Source organism: Stegodyphus dumicola, chromosome 3 (genome assembly GCF_044657685.1).
Source record: "Stegodyphus dumicola isolate Sdum_Otavi_A_Nest chromosome 3, ASM4465768v1".
Lineage (NCBI taxonomy): Eukaryota > Metazoa > Arthropoda > Arachnida > Araneae > Eresidae > Stegodyphus > Stegodyphus dumicola.
The window spans coordinates 209,049,249-209,064,090 of record NC_140770.1 but is presented as its reverse complement, the minus strand read 5'-3'; the positions used below and the strand labels follow the sequence as shown (position 1 = coordinate 209,064,090).

General features: G+C 32.8%; 1 protein-coding gene across 2 annotated transcripts in view; it reads left to right on the top strand.

Annotated features, from left to right (window-relative positions):
* Positions 1-14,842, top strand: part of LOC118200869 (tudor domain-containing protein 5-like) — a 102,126-nt gene that overhangs the window by 62,891 nt on the left and 24,393 nt on the right. For both annotated transcript variants that reach the window (XM_085813815.1, XM_035372854.2), the window contains 5 exons: positions 2,959-3,042; positions 5,324-5,467; positions 9,393-9,703; positions 14,529-14,591; positions 14,713-14,836. In XM_085813815.1, coding sequence (XP_085669941.1) covers positions 2,959-3,042; positions 5,324-5,467; positions 9,393-9,703; positions 14,529-14,591; positions 14,713-14,836 — 726 coding nt within the window. The remainder of the gene's footprint in view (positions 1-2,958; positions 3,043-5,323; positions 5,468-9,392; positions 9,704-14,528; positions 14,592-14,712; positions 14,837-14,842) is intronic.

The following is a 14,842-nucleotide window of genomic DNA, read 5'->3' as shown; positions in this document are numbered from 1 at the left end:
CCGGAGCTCAACACGCTGTATCAACGATGCACTAACCGCGATATTTGAAGACACTCTTTCGATGCACTCGACAACCTACTCGGCACTCGCTGCCCAGCTGTCAACTTGATCGACTCCGCACGGACTGACTCGCTAGATGAGACACATTCTCGCACTCTATGCGAGACACGCACACACACTGACTGCGGATCAGCAGGGTTTATATAGCTTTTGCCTTGTGTTCAAGAACATTATGGGTTAAACCGGTAGGAATTCGTTTCAGAAGATTCTCCATCCTTCCATGGTATATCGCCAAATGGTCGATTTCTCGCCAAATATATCAATCCTGCCAATCCCCTTTCCATTTTATGGCAATCCTAAAACTGCTTTGCAGGGAAGCCATCTTACTGTGCTTGTATAGTTCGTAACACTGCCCCCTCCCAAAGGACTGCACGTCCCGTGCAGGACAACCCTTGGTCAGAAGCCAAATTCGATACAATCAAAACGCTTTAAAACATGCAGATAACATTACTAAAGAAGCAAATATTTACACTATATACAAATTAGATACACAAATTAAACACATAACAGTTTTAAATTATACAAATTAAAGTTCAGAAAAAATTTCAGTCTCAGTCTTTTCATTAAAATATACCCGGGTCAAATACTTTTCCACTGGAGTTCTCAGATGTGTTTTTGTTTTGCATATCACAGTCTGAAGATCTGACACAGTCTGACAAGACCTTTCAGACTTGTCATCCACAGGAAGATCTGAGACAGTTTGTTCACCACTCTGTAGTTCATTCGCAGCATGCGTACAGTTTACCTTGGTATTTTTAGCAAATGGTATATGCTTATTTACCTCTACAGTCAAAAGTCTTTAATCCGGACTCGTCGATTCGGCGATTCCGGATTATCGATTTTTCCGGATTATAGATCATCAGTTTAAATCTGATAACATGGCATGCAGAAATTATAAAATTAAAAATATGAAACCGTAATTTATAAAATAATGAGCAATTATGATCTAAAGGGTATCAAAATTTACCAAAAAAGAAGCCTAATATTTATTTGTTTACTTTATTAAACATTTCTTTCAACGCGCGGATGCGTAAAGCATACCTTACGCATAGCCGAAATTAGAAAATTGCAACCAGAAAACTATTTGATTTGCATTCGTGATATTTATAATGACGAGGAATTTGATTTAAATCATATCAAAGAGAGTACATCGAAATTAAATACTACATTTAGTAAGGAATTATAAGCCGAATAAAATAAAAACATCTGCCCTGAAGATAACGATAGTGTTGACAAATCAACTTCCAGTTCATTGCGCGCCGCGACGTCCAACCCCCCTCCCCCGTGCAGAGCAGCGTGAAATTGATAAACAAAGAATGTGCCTTTATCCATTTTTTGTAGCAATTCGTTTTTTGTTTGATGGACATTGAAACATACTTTCGTTTTCTAGATCCTTTGGGAGCTCCAGCATCGGAAATTCTATTTGACATAATCGAAAGTTCAAGCTTACTTTTAGAAAATTGCTCTTACAGTCTGCAAAAAATAATAAGCCGGATCCAATTCGAAGATTAAAGAACAACGCAATCATCAACATTAACTGAAATAGATAATTAGATAATTTTAGCTTATACCGTCCGTTATATATTAAACGAGCACGCGAAAACGTATTCTGCACTTGCGCAGATGCATACGCGCAGTCGTAAATGTCTTGCGCGCACGAGTAAAACGCCTATGCGCATGCGTCAATGCGGCGCAAGCGCAGAAAGATTTTAGCTTTGAGGTCCGGATTATACATCATTCCGGATTATGGGTGTCCGAATTAACGGCTTTTGACTGTATTTCCTAAACGCCAGTTCCGATGTTTGCACCAGGGTCATGAATAGAATCCAATCCTTTACAAGCAGAAGTATCTAGGTTTAGAATCAAGTCCTTGTCTGGTAAAACCTGCACTATGAGGCACACACCCAGTTTGTGAAGTGGGTGAATTTTCTTGAAATACTGGAGCGCACTGCTTAAGCTGCACTTCAGCATCTTTCACCTCTACATCACATGCACTTTCAGATGGTTCAACACTTACTGCCAGTGACTTTGTAATTTCACTATCAGTTTTGACAAACTTAACAGTCACGTTTCCACTTTCTTCCACTTCAGGCACTTGTGAATCAAAAGCTTCTTTCCCGTCTTTTATTTCTTCATATTTTCTTTGTATTCCTTTAATCCTGTTAGATATTTCATCCATCATTTCTCAGGCTGTTCATTAGCTACTTCCTTCATTTCTTCATCATTTGATTCTTCCGATGCTACTTCTCTTATTTTCACATTGTCTTTTATGGCTTCAGTTTCTTATGTAAGCTCCACTTTCACCTGTTGGAGTTGCTCTCGCACTTTTTCTTGGCCGACATTTATTTCTTCTTGTCGGTCTTTCTTCTCTTCCAGTCCGGCTTTCATCTCAACTGCTTTGCGGGGAAGCCATCTTACGACATTTGTACATTTCATAACACTATGTAATATTATATCTAAAATATTAATGCTCAATTAGTATCTGAATTTTTCACAATATAAATGGTATGATTAATCGATCCCTTCAAGTGCTGTATAAATTTAAGTATTCTACATTATAGTTACTCTCGAAAGGAGCCAAAATTTTATGGCAACCCTTCTTGCTTGCTCAGAATGCTTTTTGACAGAAGCAAGGAAGACTGCCAATAGAATTTGAATGACATAGGTATATATATATATTTTTTTTTGGCATATAATATTGTTTATGTGAATGTTTTCATTTTAGAGTACGAGAGATTACTAATTCATCAAACAGTTGTATGCTTAAGTAAATACATTAAGCAAGTAAAAATTTACAGAAATCTTTTAAATCTGTCTTTCTGTTTTAACAGTGTTGATAGTAGTACATGATAAATTCAATTACTTAAAATAAGGTAATTTTTCTTTTTCATTTTCAAGACCTGTGCATGGGATAACAATGCTCAGAAGCGTTTCCTTCAACTTTGTGATCATATGCCATTAATGGCTGAAGTGTATTCCGTTGTAAGTATTATATTTTATCTCTTTGAAAATATATGAATCCTAGCAATGGATCTTAAGATTTTTACCTGAAAATAAGAGATTCATTCTGAAACTAAATTGTCATTAACAACTGTAAATTTTGTGACAATGTATTTCAAAGCATATTTGATGCCTGATTTATGCAAGGACAAATGGAGCATGTGCCTCTCCATTGTGTTCATAGGAGCTTTCAAATAATCATATGCTGAGTAAAATAACTGAAACTTTAAGTGTTTTTAAATTTTAAAGAGTATTTGCCCCCAAAATTTAAATATGTTAAATTTTTTAAACATTTTTCAAAACTGAACCATTATATTTCACTTTTATTGCAAATGATATTAGGATATCTTATATTTTATTATTTTTAAATCAGCGATGAGGGTTTCTTTTGTAGTGGGAAACATTGTTTAAGTTGCTTTCTTCGCGATGACAGTAAACTGAATTTTTTGGTTTTCTTCATTTTGCTCATAAGTATAAATATTATATTAATTAATAGTTTAATAAGATTTGTAATCATTAAAACATTTTTAGGTTTTTCTGCTTTTCTAATTTCATTGAAAAAAATAAATAAATAAATAAAATAACTAATTTAAAATGTATGAGTTTTATTTTACACTAATATATAATAAAGTGAAACTGTAAAACAAAATGTGCAAAAAAGATGAAATACACTTGCTATTCAAATAACTTTAAAATGAAAAAATATTAAACTATTAAATAATGAAATACACTGAAGCATCATTACATTATGATCACCTGTTGAAAATGAAGTAGGATCATCTTTTGCTGTCAAAACTGCCAACACCCGGTAAAGCATTGACTTGACAAGATGCTGATACATAATCTGAGGTATCTAGTACCAGGCATTCACCAACTGAATCTGAAATTCCCACACGTTGTAGTGTGGTAGCGTTGTAGTGTAAATTCAGTTTTTCAGGTGAAACCACCAGTTTTCAACTGGATCTATCTTGTACTAATTCCGAGGCCAAGACATGACTTGAAATTCTCCAGAATCTTTCTCAAAACCACTCCGTTATGATTTGGCCCTTATGAAGTGATGCATTATCTTGTTGGTAAACACCATCACTCAATGGGCACACTGTTGTCACAAAGGGAGGCACCTGGTCTACAATGATGTGTGCAGACATCAAGAATTGCTCTATGGGAAGGATGGATCCTAATGTGCTGCTTGAAAACATCAACCCGCAGCATAATACTGCCGCCACTACCTTGTATCCAGCCAACTGTGCACCCGGGTGCCAGAGTTTCCTTTGGAAATCATCATATTGGCACTTGCCTATCAATGTGATTGACCAGAAAACAGGATTCATTAGACCATTCTTCTATGGTCCAGTGCCCATGTTCCTTGACCCACTGCATGTGCTGTGGGCAATGACATGCTGTCAGCACACAGATGCGATTCAGGCTGCATAAGTTTATATGCTGCACTGTGTGTTGAGATACCCATCTGGTTCACCACTGTAGTAGCTGCTGATGATTTCAGCCATTGTCACTCTTCGGTCATGGCGACAATGTGTAATAGTCTCCATTCTCCTCTGGATCAAACTGGACGTGGCTAACAAACTACTGGCTGATCAGCATACCATTTCACCATCCATACACCACTTCAATAAGTAGTCATTCGTAGTGGCAGCATGTGAGCAGCGCACAAAGTGCCGTTTTTGAAACTGATGTCCCCGGGCACCGAGCCATAACAATTTAACCTTTATAAATTAGCTGTTTTTCCCATTATGTTGCTAAGCATTCTACATGTGAAGAAACAATGCATTGGTTCATAATATACTCCAGCATCAAGCACACATGCACTGTGGTTTTCTCTCCAGGTGAGCTCATTGCTATAGGTAAGGGGTGATCATAATGTAATTAATGGCTGTTCAGTGTATATTGTTTAGTATATACTGTGTTTAAAAAAAAAAAATTGGAGATGACAGCCTCTCAGTGTAATTTTTAGTTATTGGAGTTTCCATTCAGTTTGTGTTTCCAAAACATTCATTCAATGCTGTGTGTTAAATAGGAGGTTGTTAACAAAATAAGAGCAGAGTTTAATTGATAAATTCCATTATTTCATGTTTTAAATTTTAAAATTGAATTATTTGAGAGTAAGACAAAGAACAATGTGCATTCTTTAGAAGTATCTTTATTGAACTGTATAAATGAAATAAAATACTTAAAAATCCCTCTTTCAGTCTAATACTTAGGCTATTATTGCCATAAATATTTGTGTGATATTTTTCATATTTAGGAGGACAACAGTGTCTTAGTATTTCTCTGTGATACTACTGACGAAAATGACTTGCATATAACAGATATCTTGATTAATGAGGGTTTTGCAGAATTTTCACCAGAGAATGATTCCACACTTAATGAAGCATCTCCATTTAAAAAGGTAAGATAGTGGTTTTCCTAATTAAAATTTTAAAACTTATTGCTGAACTAAAAATTTAAATTTCAGACTATCTGTTCTCTTAAAAAAATACATTTAAATATTTCCTAAGTTTCTTTCCATGATTAGCAAACAAGTAAAATCAACATTTTATAAATAATAGTAAATTGAAATAATGTTTTTTTAAAAAGGTATAAAATTAAGATGATAGGAAAAAAAAATTTTTTTAAATGCTTTTTCAAAATTGAGTTTATGGAACTTGAAATATATCTTATATATTGAATTATAAATTAATTCTAGTATATTAAACATATTAGTTGCTGAAATATTTTAGAAATAATGGCAGTTATCGTGCTGCTTATGTAATCCAGTTAATTTCAAGCAGGGGTGGGCAAATACTTTCAGCCATGGGCCAAAGATGTCTTACAGCATTTGGGCAGAGCCGTGGCAGTCTTCTAAGGTACCATTATTATTTGCAGAAAGTGATGAGAGAGGGGAACACTCCTTCCAGGTAGAAATATTTTAAAAAATACACATATGCCAAAAATGGGATATGTTCCTGTTGGTTGTCAAATAACTGACATGTATACTGTTTCATTATTGAATAAAATTTTAAGGATGAAATTTTCTTTCCCTAACTACTGTTTCTGATCAGTACTTTTATCTCAATAACAATCATATTTCATTATTCAATTTTTAAAATAAAGCTGCTAGAAATGATAGGACTATCTATATTCTTCATTGATGAACAAGCATTCTAGAATATCTCAGCATTGGTTGATCGCTATAGTCTATTACTTTAAAATAGTTCAAGGCTGTTGCCAGTCCACCCTCCCATTTATGATAATTCATGTTGTCGTCACCACATGGCATGTACTTTCTTCACATCATTTAGGACTTTAATTACAGTCTTCTTTCACCTGCTTTTCGTGAAGGGAAACATACTAAATGGAAATAAAGTGAGAAGGGATTAAGTGAGTTGACATCATTTAAGACTTTAATTAAAGTCTTCTCTTGCCTGCTTTTGGTGAAGCAAAACGTACTAAATGGAAATAAAGTAGGAAGGAATTGAGTGAGTTGACCTTTTTTTCCACAGCTGGTTTGTTTGCATGGTTACGAATGAAATCATGAGGTGACTTTTTAAAGTAACAGTCTTATAATACACATATACATATTGTACACATATAGTATACAGCAGGTTCTTAAACTTTTTTCAGTCATGACCCCTTTTTATCAGAGGTTTTTTTGTGACCCCCAGGACCCTGTAATATTTACAAACATTTTATGAGACTCCATAAGTATTGCGCAAATCCGCCACATGTGTAAAGGAAACTGCCAATTTTTTCACTTGTACTGTAATATACTATTGCAGTTTTAGGTCATTAACTTTAGTTTCTAATTTTAAGACACAGAACAATGTGAAATTTTTAAATGCACAACAGACGAAATGACAGCGATACGTGCAAAACAAGAAAAATGAACGTTTATATTATAAAAAGAATGCGTCGAAACAGTTTCATTTTTTCCTTTGTATTGTCTGATCTTTATCTATTTTCAGATACATTGTGTAAAAATATTTGATAATTGTAAAATTATTATAAGTTAAAGAAATAATATCAAAACTGCTGAAATTTTTGGCAACCCTCTGCTGCAGGTAGCGCAACCCCCAGTTTAAGAAACTCTGGTATATAGTTACACATATAGATGCATATAAATACTGGAGCAATATATGTGTACTTGTGCTGATGATTTTAGCAGTTTATGTATAAAATTAGATAGGATAGAGATGAAAATGTCATACAAGCTGGAATAAGCAATTAGTAGGACTGTATTTAGCCCCACAGACCAGCTTTTACCCACTCCTGATGTAAAGAAGGCTATGCTTGAGAGAGTACATTATGACTGGATATTTTGCTAATTTAAAATAAATTTAATTTTCAAAGATTTAAACTGTTTTTTTCTGAATTCTATAGAAAAAAGAATTATTTTCCTTTCAAATGCCTCTGAACTTTTAATGTACGTGATGATACTTGCACAAGTATGAGATGAATTGCAACATCTTCCATTCAAGTAACTGTTTCTGTATAATGAAAGGGGATGAAATCTTTTTATTATAATTTTTCAGGTTGTTAAAAGTTATATACTTTAATGCTATTATTTTCATATTAAAAGTTATATACTTTTAATAGGGAAAAAAATCTAATAAGAAAGAAATAAGTATGTGTAATTTCATTCAGTCACTGAATTTTATTCATGATGGCTGTACATATTATTGCAAGATTGTACAATTTTTTAATATGTTGTTGAATGTTATGAGTAGAAACATAGCATAAATTTCTGAAGAAGTTTGAAGAAAGAGAAGCATTAGACAAGCATTACATGGCCAAGTCAGAAATGAAACTCAAAGTCATGAGTAATATTTTAATCCTTACAGTGTATGATGTCTCTATTGGGTGATAAGAAAAAACTAAAAATGTGAAAAGAAGATTTCTATCTTCATCAATCAAACAGTAAAGTCACTACAGCATTTGTCCCAGGCAATAGGATATTCCATTCAAACTGCCAAAGAGCTGCAGAAGAAGTATTGTTTGTTACTGATACAAGGAAGACGCAAGATACAGATTGTAAGAAGTGTATTTCATTGTCAGTGGCTTTTGATATTTTATGTACCATTCCAAGCATTTTGATAACTTTAGTGATGAAGTTTGACTGCATGTGGATGAATTTGGTAATACTCTGAGCTCTGATGTCTAGATCGTAGATAATTTGCATGAATTATACAAGAGCCTGCTATATCATGCAAGAGTTTGCATTCAGCATATTGTGTCTTGAATAAGAAATAAGTGACTTCATTTCCCTCAAAAGTACATTAAACTCATAAAATATGTGAATGTGCTCAGATAGTTTGTAAAATAGTTAACGATTTGCAAATAAAGTACTTTCAGCAGAATGAAACAATATATCGCATGAATCCATGTAAACAAGTGATCTGCAGATCTCCAAAGAATTTTATCCCTTTCATTTATTCATTTCAGCACCTGAATTTTTTTTATGAAATGACAAATCAGCAATTTTTTTTTTTTTTTTTTTTTTTTTTTTTTTAGTTTCAATGCAAGTAAAACAGTAATGAAGAGATACAAATTATTACAAGATTGGTAAGGATGTTGCAAGATGCATGAAATATGCAGCAGTATTCCTAAGGCAATTAGTGTTTCTTTTGTTTTGCTTTTGCCTCATCAGTAATTCAGTGTCTAAGACTGCTGATAATTTGACCTGGGTCCAGACAAGCAGACTGGCTGCATAGTTAATTTTTATAGTTTTCCGTTGGTTGATTTTTTGTGTTTTTCTTTCCTGTTGATTTTTGTTGATTTGCATGTGTAACATGAAAACGAGCCAGTTTCTCTTAAAGGGCCTCAACAGAAACATCCTGCCCTTAGGCAGGTAGCCCTGGTGTGCTTTGCCATTTTCAGATATAATCATTAAACAGTCAAAGTTCTTTTGCAAAGCTTTACATAAATAATATATTATTACTGGAAAACATCCAAGTAGACAATAAATTTGCTCTGCATCAAAACTTAATTGTCTGAGTTGAATAGCTGATTTGAAGAAAAACTTTTTTCCTGAAACTTAAGTAATCTGAAACGAAAAAATCAGTTATTTAGGAGACTTTAGCTAAGTAACTTACTAACTGAAACATGAATTATCACTAGTATTATGTTCTACATGAGAGAGTGGGTTTATAGCTTCATGCTGATTAATAAAACGAAATAAAGAAATTCTAATGTTAATTGTTCTCTGTTTTTGCATTTCTAGATTTATTTAATGTTTCTATTATACAACATTTGCATTCATTTATATGTATTTAAATTTTTAAAAAGTATGACCTGTTATTTTTTATTGTATTCAATCTATCTTTGTTATTTCACAGGAAAATTTTGAATGTTTAACTTTTCATAATGATTTATCAGTGGAGAATATCAGTGAATGTAATGACCTTCATAATAATGCATCTTATCAGATTGTAAATCCCAAATTAACAAAAAGTATTCTACATACTTCATCATCTTCATCTTCATATTCTTCTTTTGATGAAGAAAATGTAACCTCAGAAGAATGCCATCATAAAAATTTATTACCACATGAAAATTGTTCTGAAGTCAATCTAAAAACTTCACCCCTTGATAATTCTTCTGAAAAGGGAGCATTTTGCTTAAAATCAAGCAGAACAACTCCAAATGGGTAAGTGTGTTGTAGTACATAATTAAAAAAAAAGTAAATAATTATAGCTTTAATCAACAGTTTTGTTATTTGTTATTTTTGTTATGTTGAATTGTAGCAATATATTAGTTGAGATTGCTGGCTTGGCAAAGTATCTGAGACCACTGAATATGAATAGTTTAACCTTTTATAGTTCATAATTTCCATTGAAGAAACTTGTTGCTTAGGCATTTTCATATTTTCTTCTAGTGTAATATGGATGTAAGCCAGTTTTCCTTCAAAAATCCTGCATGAAATCATTCTTTTCCATAGGTAAATAGCCTTTATGTGCTTTGCCAACTAAACAAACAAACATGAGATCAATCAAATAAAGATTGTACTGATGTATCTGTATGACAGTGATCAAAGCATAAGTGTGTTTGAGATTTTAGAAATATAAATCTAAAAATGAGAAAAATGTAGAAAGCTCAGCATTTACGCAAAGGGAAAAAGGAAGTCTGTAGAGCAGCAATGCTGAGAAAAGTCTGTTTGGAAGGTAAATTCTCGAAGAAAGAAACAGCAGAAAAAGTAGAATCTAAAGCAAAAACCATAGGAAATAACAAGCAGAAAAAAAAAAAAAAAAAAAAAAAAAGACCATAAAGAAGCAAAGCTAACTTAAAATTCTTCGAAACCACGTTGAGTATTTTAGAGTAATTCAATTTTCATGTTTTAGCATAAAACATATTTTAACCCATTCACTGCCAATTTTTTTTTCTCAATTTACATTTATTTCTGGATGTCTAGATTGAAATTGGAATATAAATGGAATCTTCCATGAGCCTCAAATGGAGATCGACATTCAAGTAACCCTCGCCAGAAAATAAAATTCACATTGACAAGTTTTAAATTGATAGTAAATATATTCTAAAACCATTAGAGAACAGGGCAGTACACAGGAGTTGGAAATGGTGTACATAATAATAACTGCCAACCTAATTAAATTTACCAAATTTCCGCTACTAAAACAAATCCCCAAATGGGGATCATGGCAGTTAATAAGTTAAATTATTAACATTCTCCAGTTTTTATTTATAGCAGTGTTTCTTAACCTTTCTAGCGAGTCGCATCCCATTAAATCTGAAAATGTATCTCCACACCCCATTGAAAAATGTGTTTTAATTTTTTTAGTCTAGAAAAATACGTTTTTTTGCGAAACTTATTGTTTATTGAAAAACATTGCACATTTTATATAAATACAAAACAATATTATTTTTATTAATGACTAGTCTGTTGTTGTTTGTTCATTATTATACTGGCGAACCGAGGTTCCTTTTTTGAAAGATATACGCGTAAGTCATCACTTGCATTTAAGCAATTTCTCGCTTTAGTTTTTATATGCAAAAGCGATGAAAATCCCATTTCGCACAAGTAGGTGGTAGCAAAGGGTAAGAGTAACTGCAGTGCTCCATTCCCCAACTCTGGATAACGTTGTAACTGTGAACACCAGAATTGTTGCAATTCTAATTGTTCGAATTCCATTTGAACATGTCCACTTGCTCGCATTTCAATAAGTTGATCTTTTTTCAGATCACTATCATCCATAAAATTTAAGTCAAATAGAAATGGATCCAGTATCCATCTCAGTTTTGGTAATATTTCCTGTAGAAAAATATTTATTGAATGATTTGCTCAATCGTCTCAAATGTATTACAATGTCGGGTATAATTGTACTCGTATTCTTTTCATTTTTCGCAATAACAGAATCAAGCAAGGGAAAGTTTGCAAAATTCCCCTTTCCTACTCGACGTATCCAAATTTCTAATTTTGCGATAAATGAAGATAATTTTTCACTAGATATTATTATATTTATACCAAATCCTTGCATTGATAGATTCAATTCATTTAAATGGCTAAATATGTCTGCTAAGTAGGCCAGCCTCAGCATTGCACCATTACTCTCAAAATCTTTTACTAAATAACAGTTTTGACTAGTCAGTAATTGAATAATTTTCTCACGCAATTCAAAAACTCTGTTAAGCATGCGACCCTTAGATAACCATCGTATTTCGGTGTGATATATGGGCACGGTATGATCAGCACCGATTTCTTCGCAAAATGCATGAAAAATGCGATGATTAAGCGCTCGCCCTCGGATGTATTTTACTACATTTACTGCTGTAGGCTGTAGTTAGATGTTGTTTTAAACTTTCTGGCAATGCTTTCAATGCAAGTGCATGACGATGCAACATGCAATGCGTTATTATAACTTCCGGTAATTCTCTTTCCATGTGTGAAAAAAATCCTGAATTTTTGTCTAGCATTGCTGGGGCTCCATCAGTGCATATTGAGCCAATCACATTCATTGGTAATTGATATTTAGTAAAAAAATCTCTGATGCGATTGAAAACATCAATTCCTCTCGTATTCACCTCCAGTGGCTCACAAAATAGAAATTCTTCTATCACCTCTTTCTCCTTCACATACCTGACAAATACCAAAAGTTGGCTACAATTATCAACATCAGTTGACTCATCCAGTTGCATGCTTATTTTTAGTAGACTGATTTTTATGGCTTCAGTTACTTGCATTAAAATATCTTCACTAAGATCTTGTATTCGCTATCGTATAATATCATTCGATAATGGAATCTCTTGGATTTTTTTATGTGCTTCCGAATCTAAAACTTGCTTTAGAAATAATTAAAGCAGAAGGTTTAATCAACTCTTCAGCGATCATGTGAGGTTTCTTTGTTTTGCACATAAATATGCCACTTGATATAAGGCTTCTAATAAAGGTTTTTGAATTGCTGGTCCGCACAATTTTAGGATAGGTCCATTGGTATCAAACCGAGCCTTCTTTGACTCCAAGCTGTTCATGCTATGCGCTTTTTCGCCACCATGCAGATTGTTGAAATGCTCTAATAACTTTGATGGTTTGAGATTGCTGTTTGAAAATATCTTGGAACACAAGATGAATTGCGGTCGTTGCGTGCACTCTTTTTCGATTGTGCAGGTAAATCCATAACTGGCATACTTATTGCGTTTTTTTGACATAGTGGGGTTCACTATAATCGATTTAATTATTTACAAATAATGTAATATTATATATATAATGTTCTTACGTTTGTAATATCACTGAATCCTATTCGGCTTGAACGGGCAATTAAGAATGTATTAGTCTCAGGAGGTTTCTGGACAAGTCAGAATACACAAGACACATCTCGCAGACACAATAGTTGACTCAACTTGACTCAACCTAACACAGCCGCAGTAGATGCAGATACAAATCTGTGAATCCGTAGATTCCATTGGAGTAGCACATATTGAACTCAGCGCATGCGGGGATAACGTTCTCCGCTTGTATTCCCACAAAGTTTTTTTCTTTTCTCCGTCACCTAGCTGCCTGTTCGAGTTCGTTTGTAGCGTTTCATGCCTTTTCGTAGCGTAGTGTATACGCCCATCGGCACCGGCGCTTTCCTGTGTCTTTTGCCGATAAGTGAGCTAGGTGCTACCAATTTTCATGAGCTTCAATATTTGGGACACTATTGCAGATTTCAAATATTTTATTATAAGAAATTTAATAAATGATATTTAAGGGACTTCTCCCACATCCCCAAAAATACATTCCTGCACCACCAGGGATGCGGGCACCCCCGGTTAAGAACCACTGATTTAGAGTGTATATGGAATTCAATCCAAATATAAACTGATTACCTTTATAGTAGAATTTCGGAGATTTGGATAGTTGTTTTAAACTTGTAGCAAATCTTTGAATGCATGCATGTCATTTACAGACATTTACTTACTCCTTTTATGGGCTTTTCTGTTACATTCTTCTAAAATGAACACTCTGGTAATATGTGTTTTTTTACCTCACTTTTGGCTTTCTTGTATTTCTATAGTTTTTATAGGTTTTTCTCATTTCGTTTTTTTGTGTTTAATTTCAGTTTCTGTGTTGTTTGCATCTTTTTGCTTCTTTCAAGAGTTATTTATTAGGCAAATTCCCTTCTTGTCCAAATAATAAATCTTCCCCCCCCCAAAAAAAAAAAATTAATAGCTTTTTTAAAGCAAAATGCTGTGGGTCATGTTTTTCTTAGTATAAAATTCTCTGTAAACATCCATTTCCCATTCTTCTTACTTTTGACAAAGTTTACATTCGTTTGTCTGAATCTCAGTACCACATGTCAGTATTAACTGTTTGTGTCTTTTATTTCTGGTTCATTGCCTCTGGAAAAAATTGTAATATTCTTCTCTTTCTCTCTCTCTCTCTCTCTCTCTTTTTTTTTTTTTTCTTTAAGAATGGCAAGATGGAAAATATCATATTTTATAGTTGTATTATATTTCCATGAAGCTTCATTATTTTCATTTGCATCTGTAGTTACCGGATTTTTAACTTTTATTATAGTCAAGTATTATTAATTGTAGATTCTTATTATTGTCATCTAATGGTGTTAAATTATTACTAATACTGTTAAATATGAAAATATTAATCTGAGATATTTATTAAGACTTCTTTGCAATGCCAAATCATTTTTTAAAAAAATCTTTCCACTATGTCAAATATCTAATAATATGCTTAACTATAAAATTAAGAAAGAATTGAAAAAATTAAAAATTAATTGTAATGAAGAAAGAAAGCTTTTAGAAATGGGTAAATTAATCTTTTGATGTAAATGCTTTTTTTTCTCATTTTAGCTGAAATTGGAAATTAAATCATAGAAGTTCTCTCTATTGCAAAATATTGATGTATATTTTTTAGGCTTTATTTTGTTTTTATGATTTTTAATAATTTAAAGTAACAGTAATACAATAATAAAAATGTAAATATGATTATATATAATATTTATTAGAACATTATTACTTTGTAGGTTTTCCTGTAATAATGTTGAGAACCAATATAACTGTACAGCAGTCAAAAGATTTGTGAAAAGGTAAAAGGATTTTAAATTTTTTATATGTTCTAAGTTTATTAATTTTTTTCTATCGAAAAGCTTGTTTTCATTTTCATGTTATTTATCTTTCTGTATTTTATTTATGTTATGTTTCTTTTAGGGTAAATTCAGAAGATGGTTATAAATTACATATTATTATTGTGAAAGACAAACCATATATATCTGTTGGTGATGTTTGTGATCTTTTATGGAGTGGGGAAGAAGCTGAATTTCTAGAAAATAGAGTATGT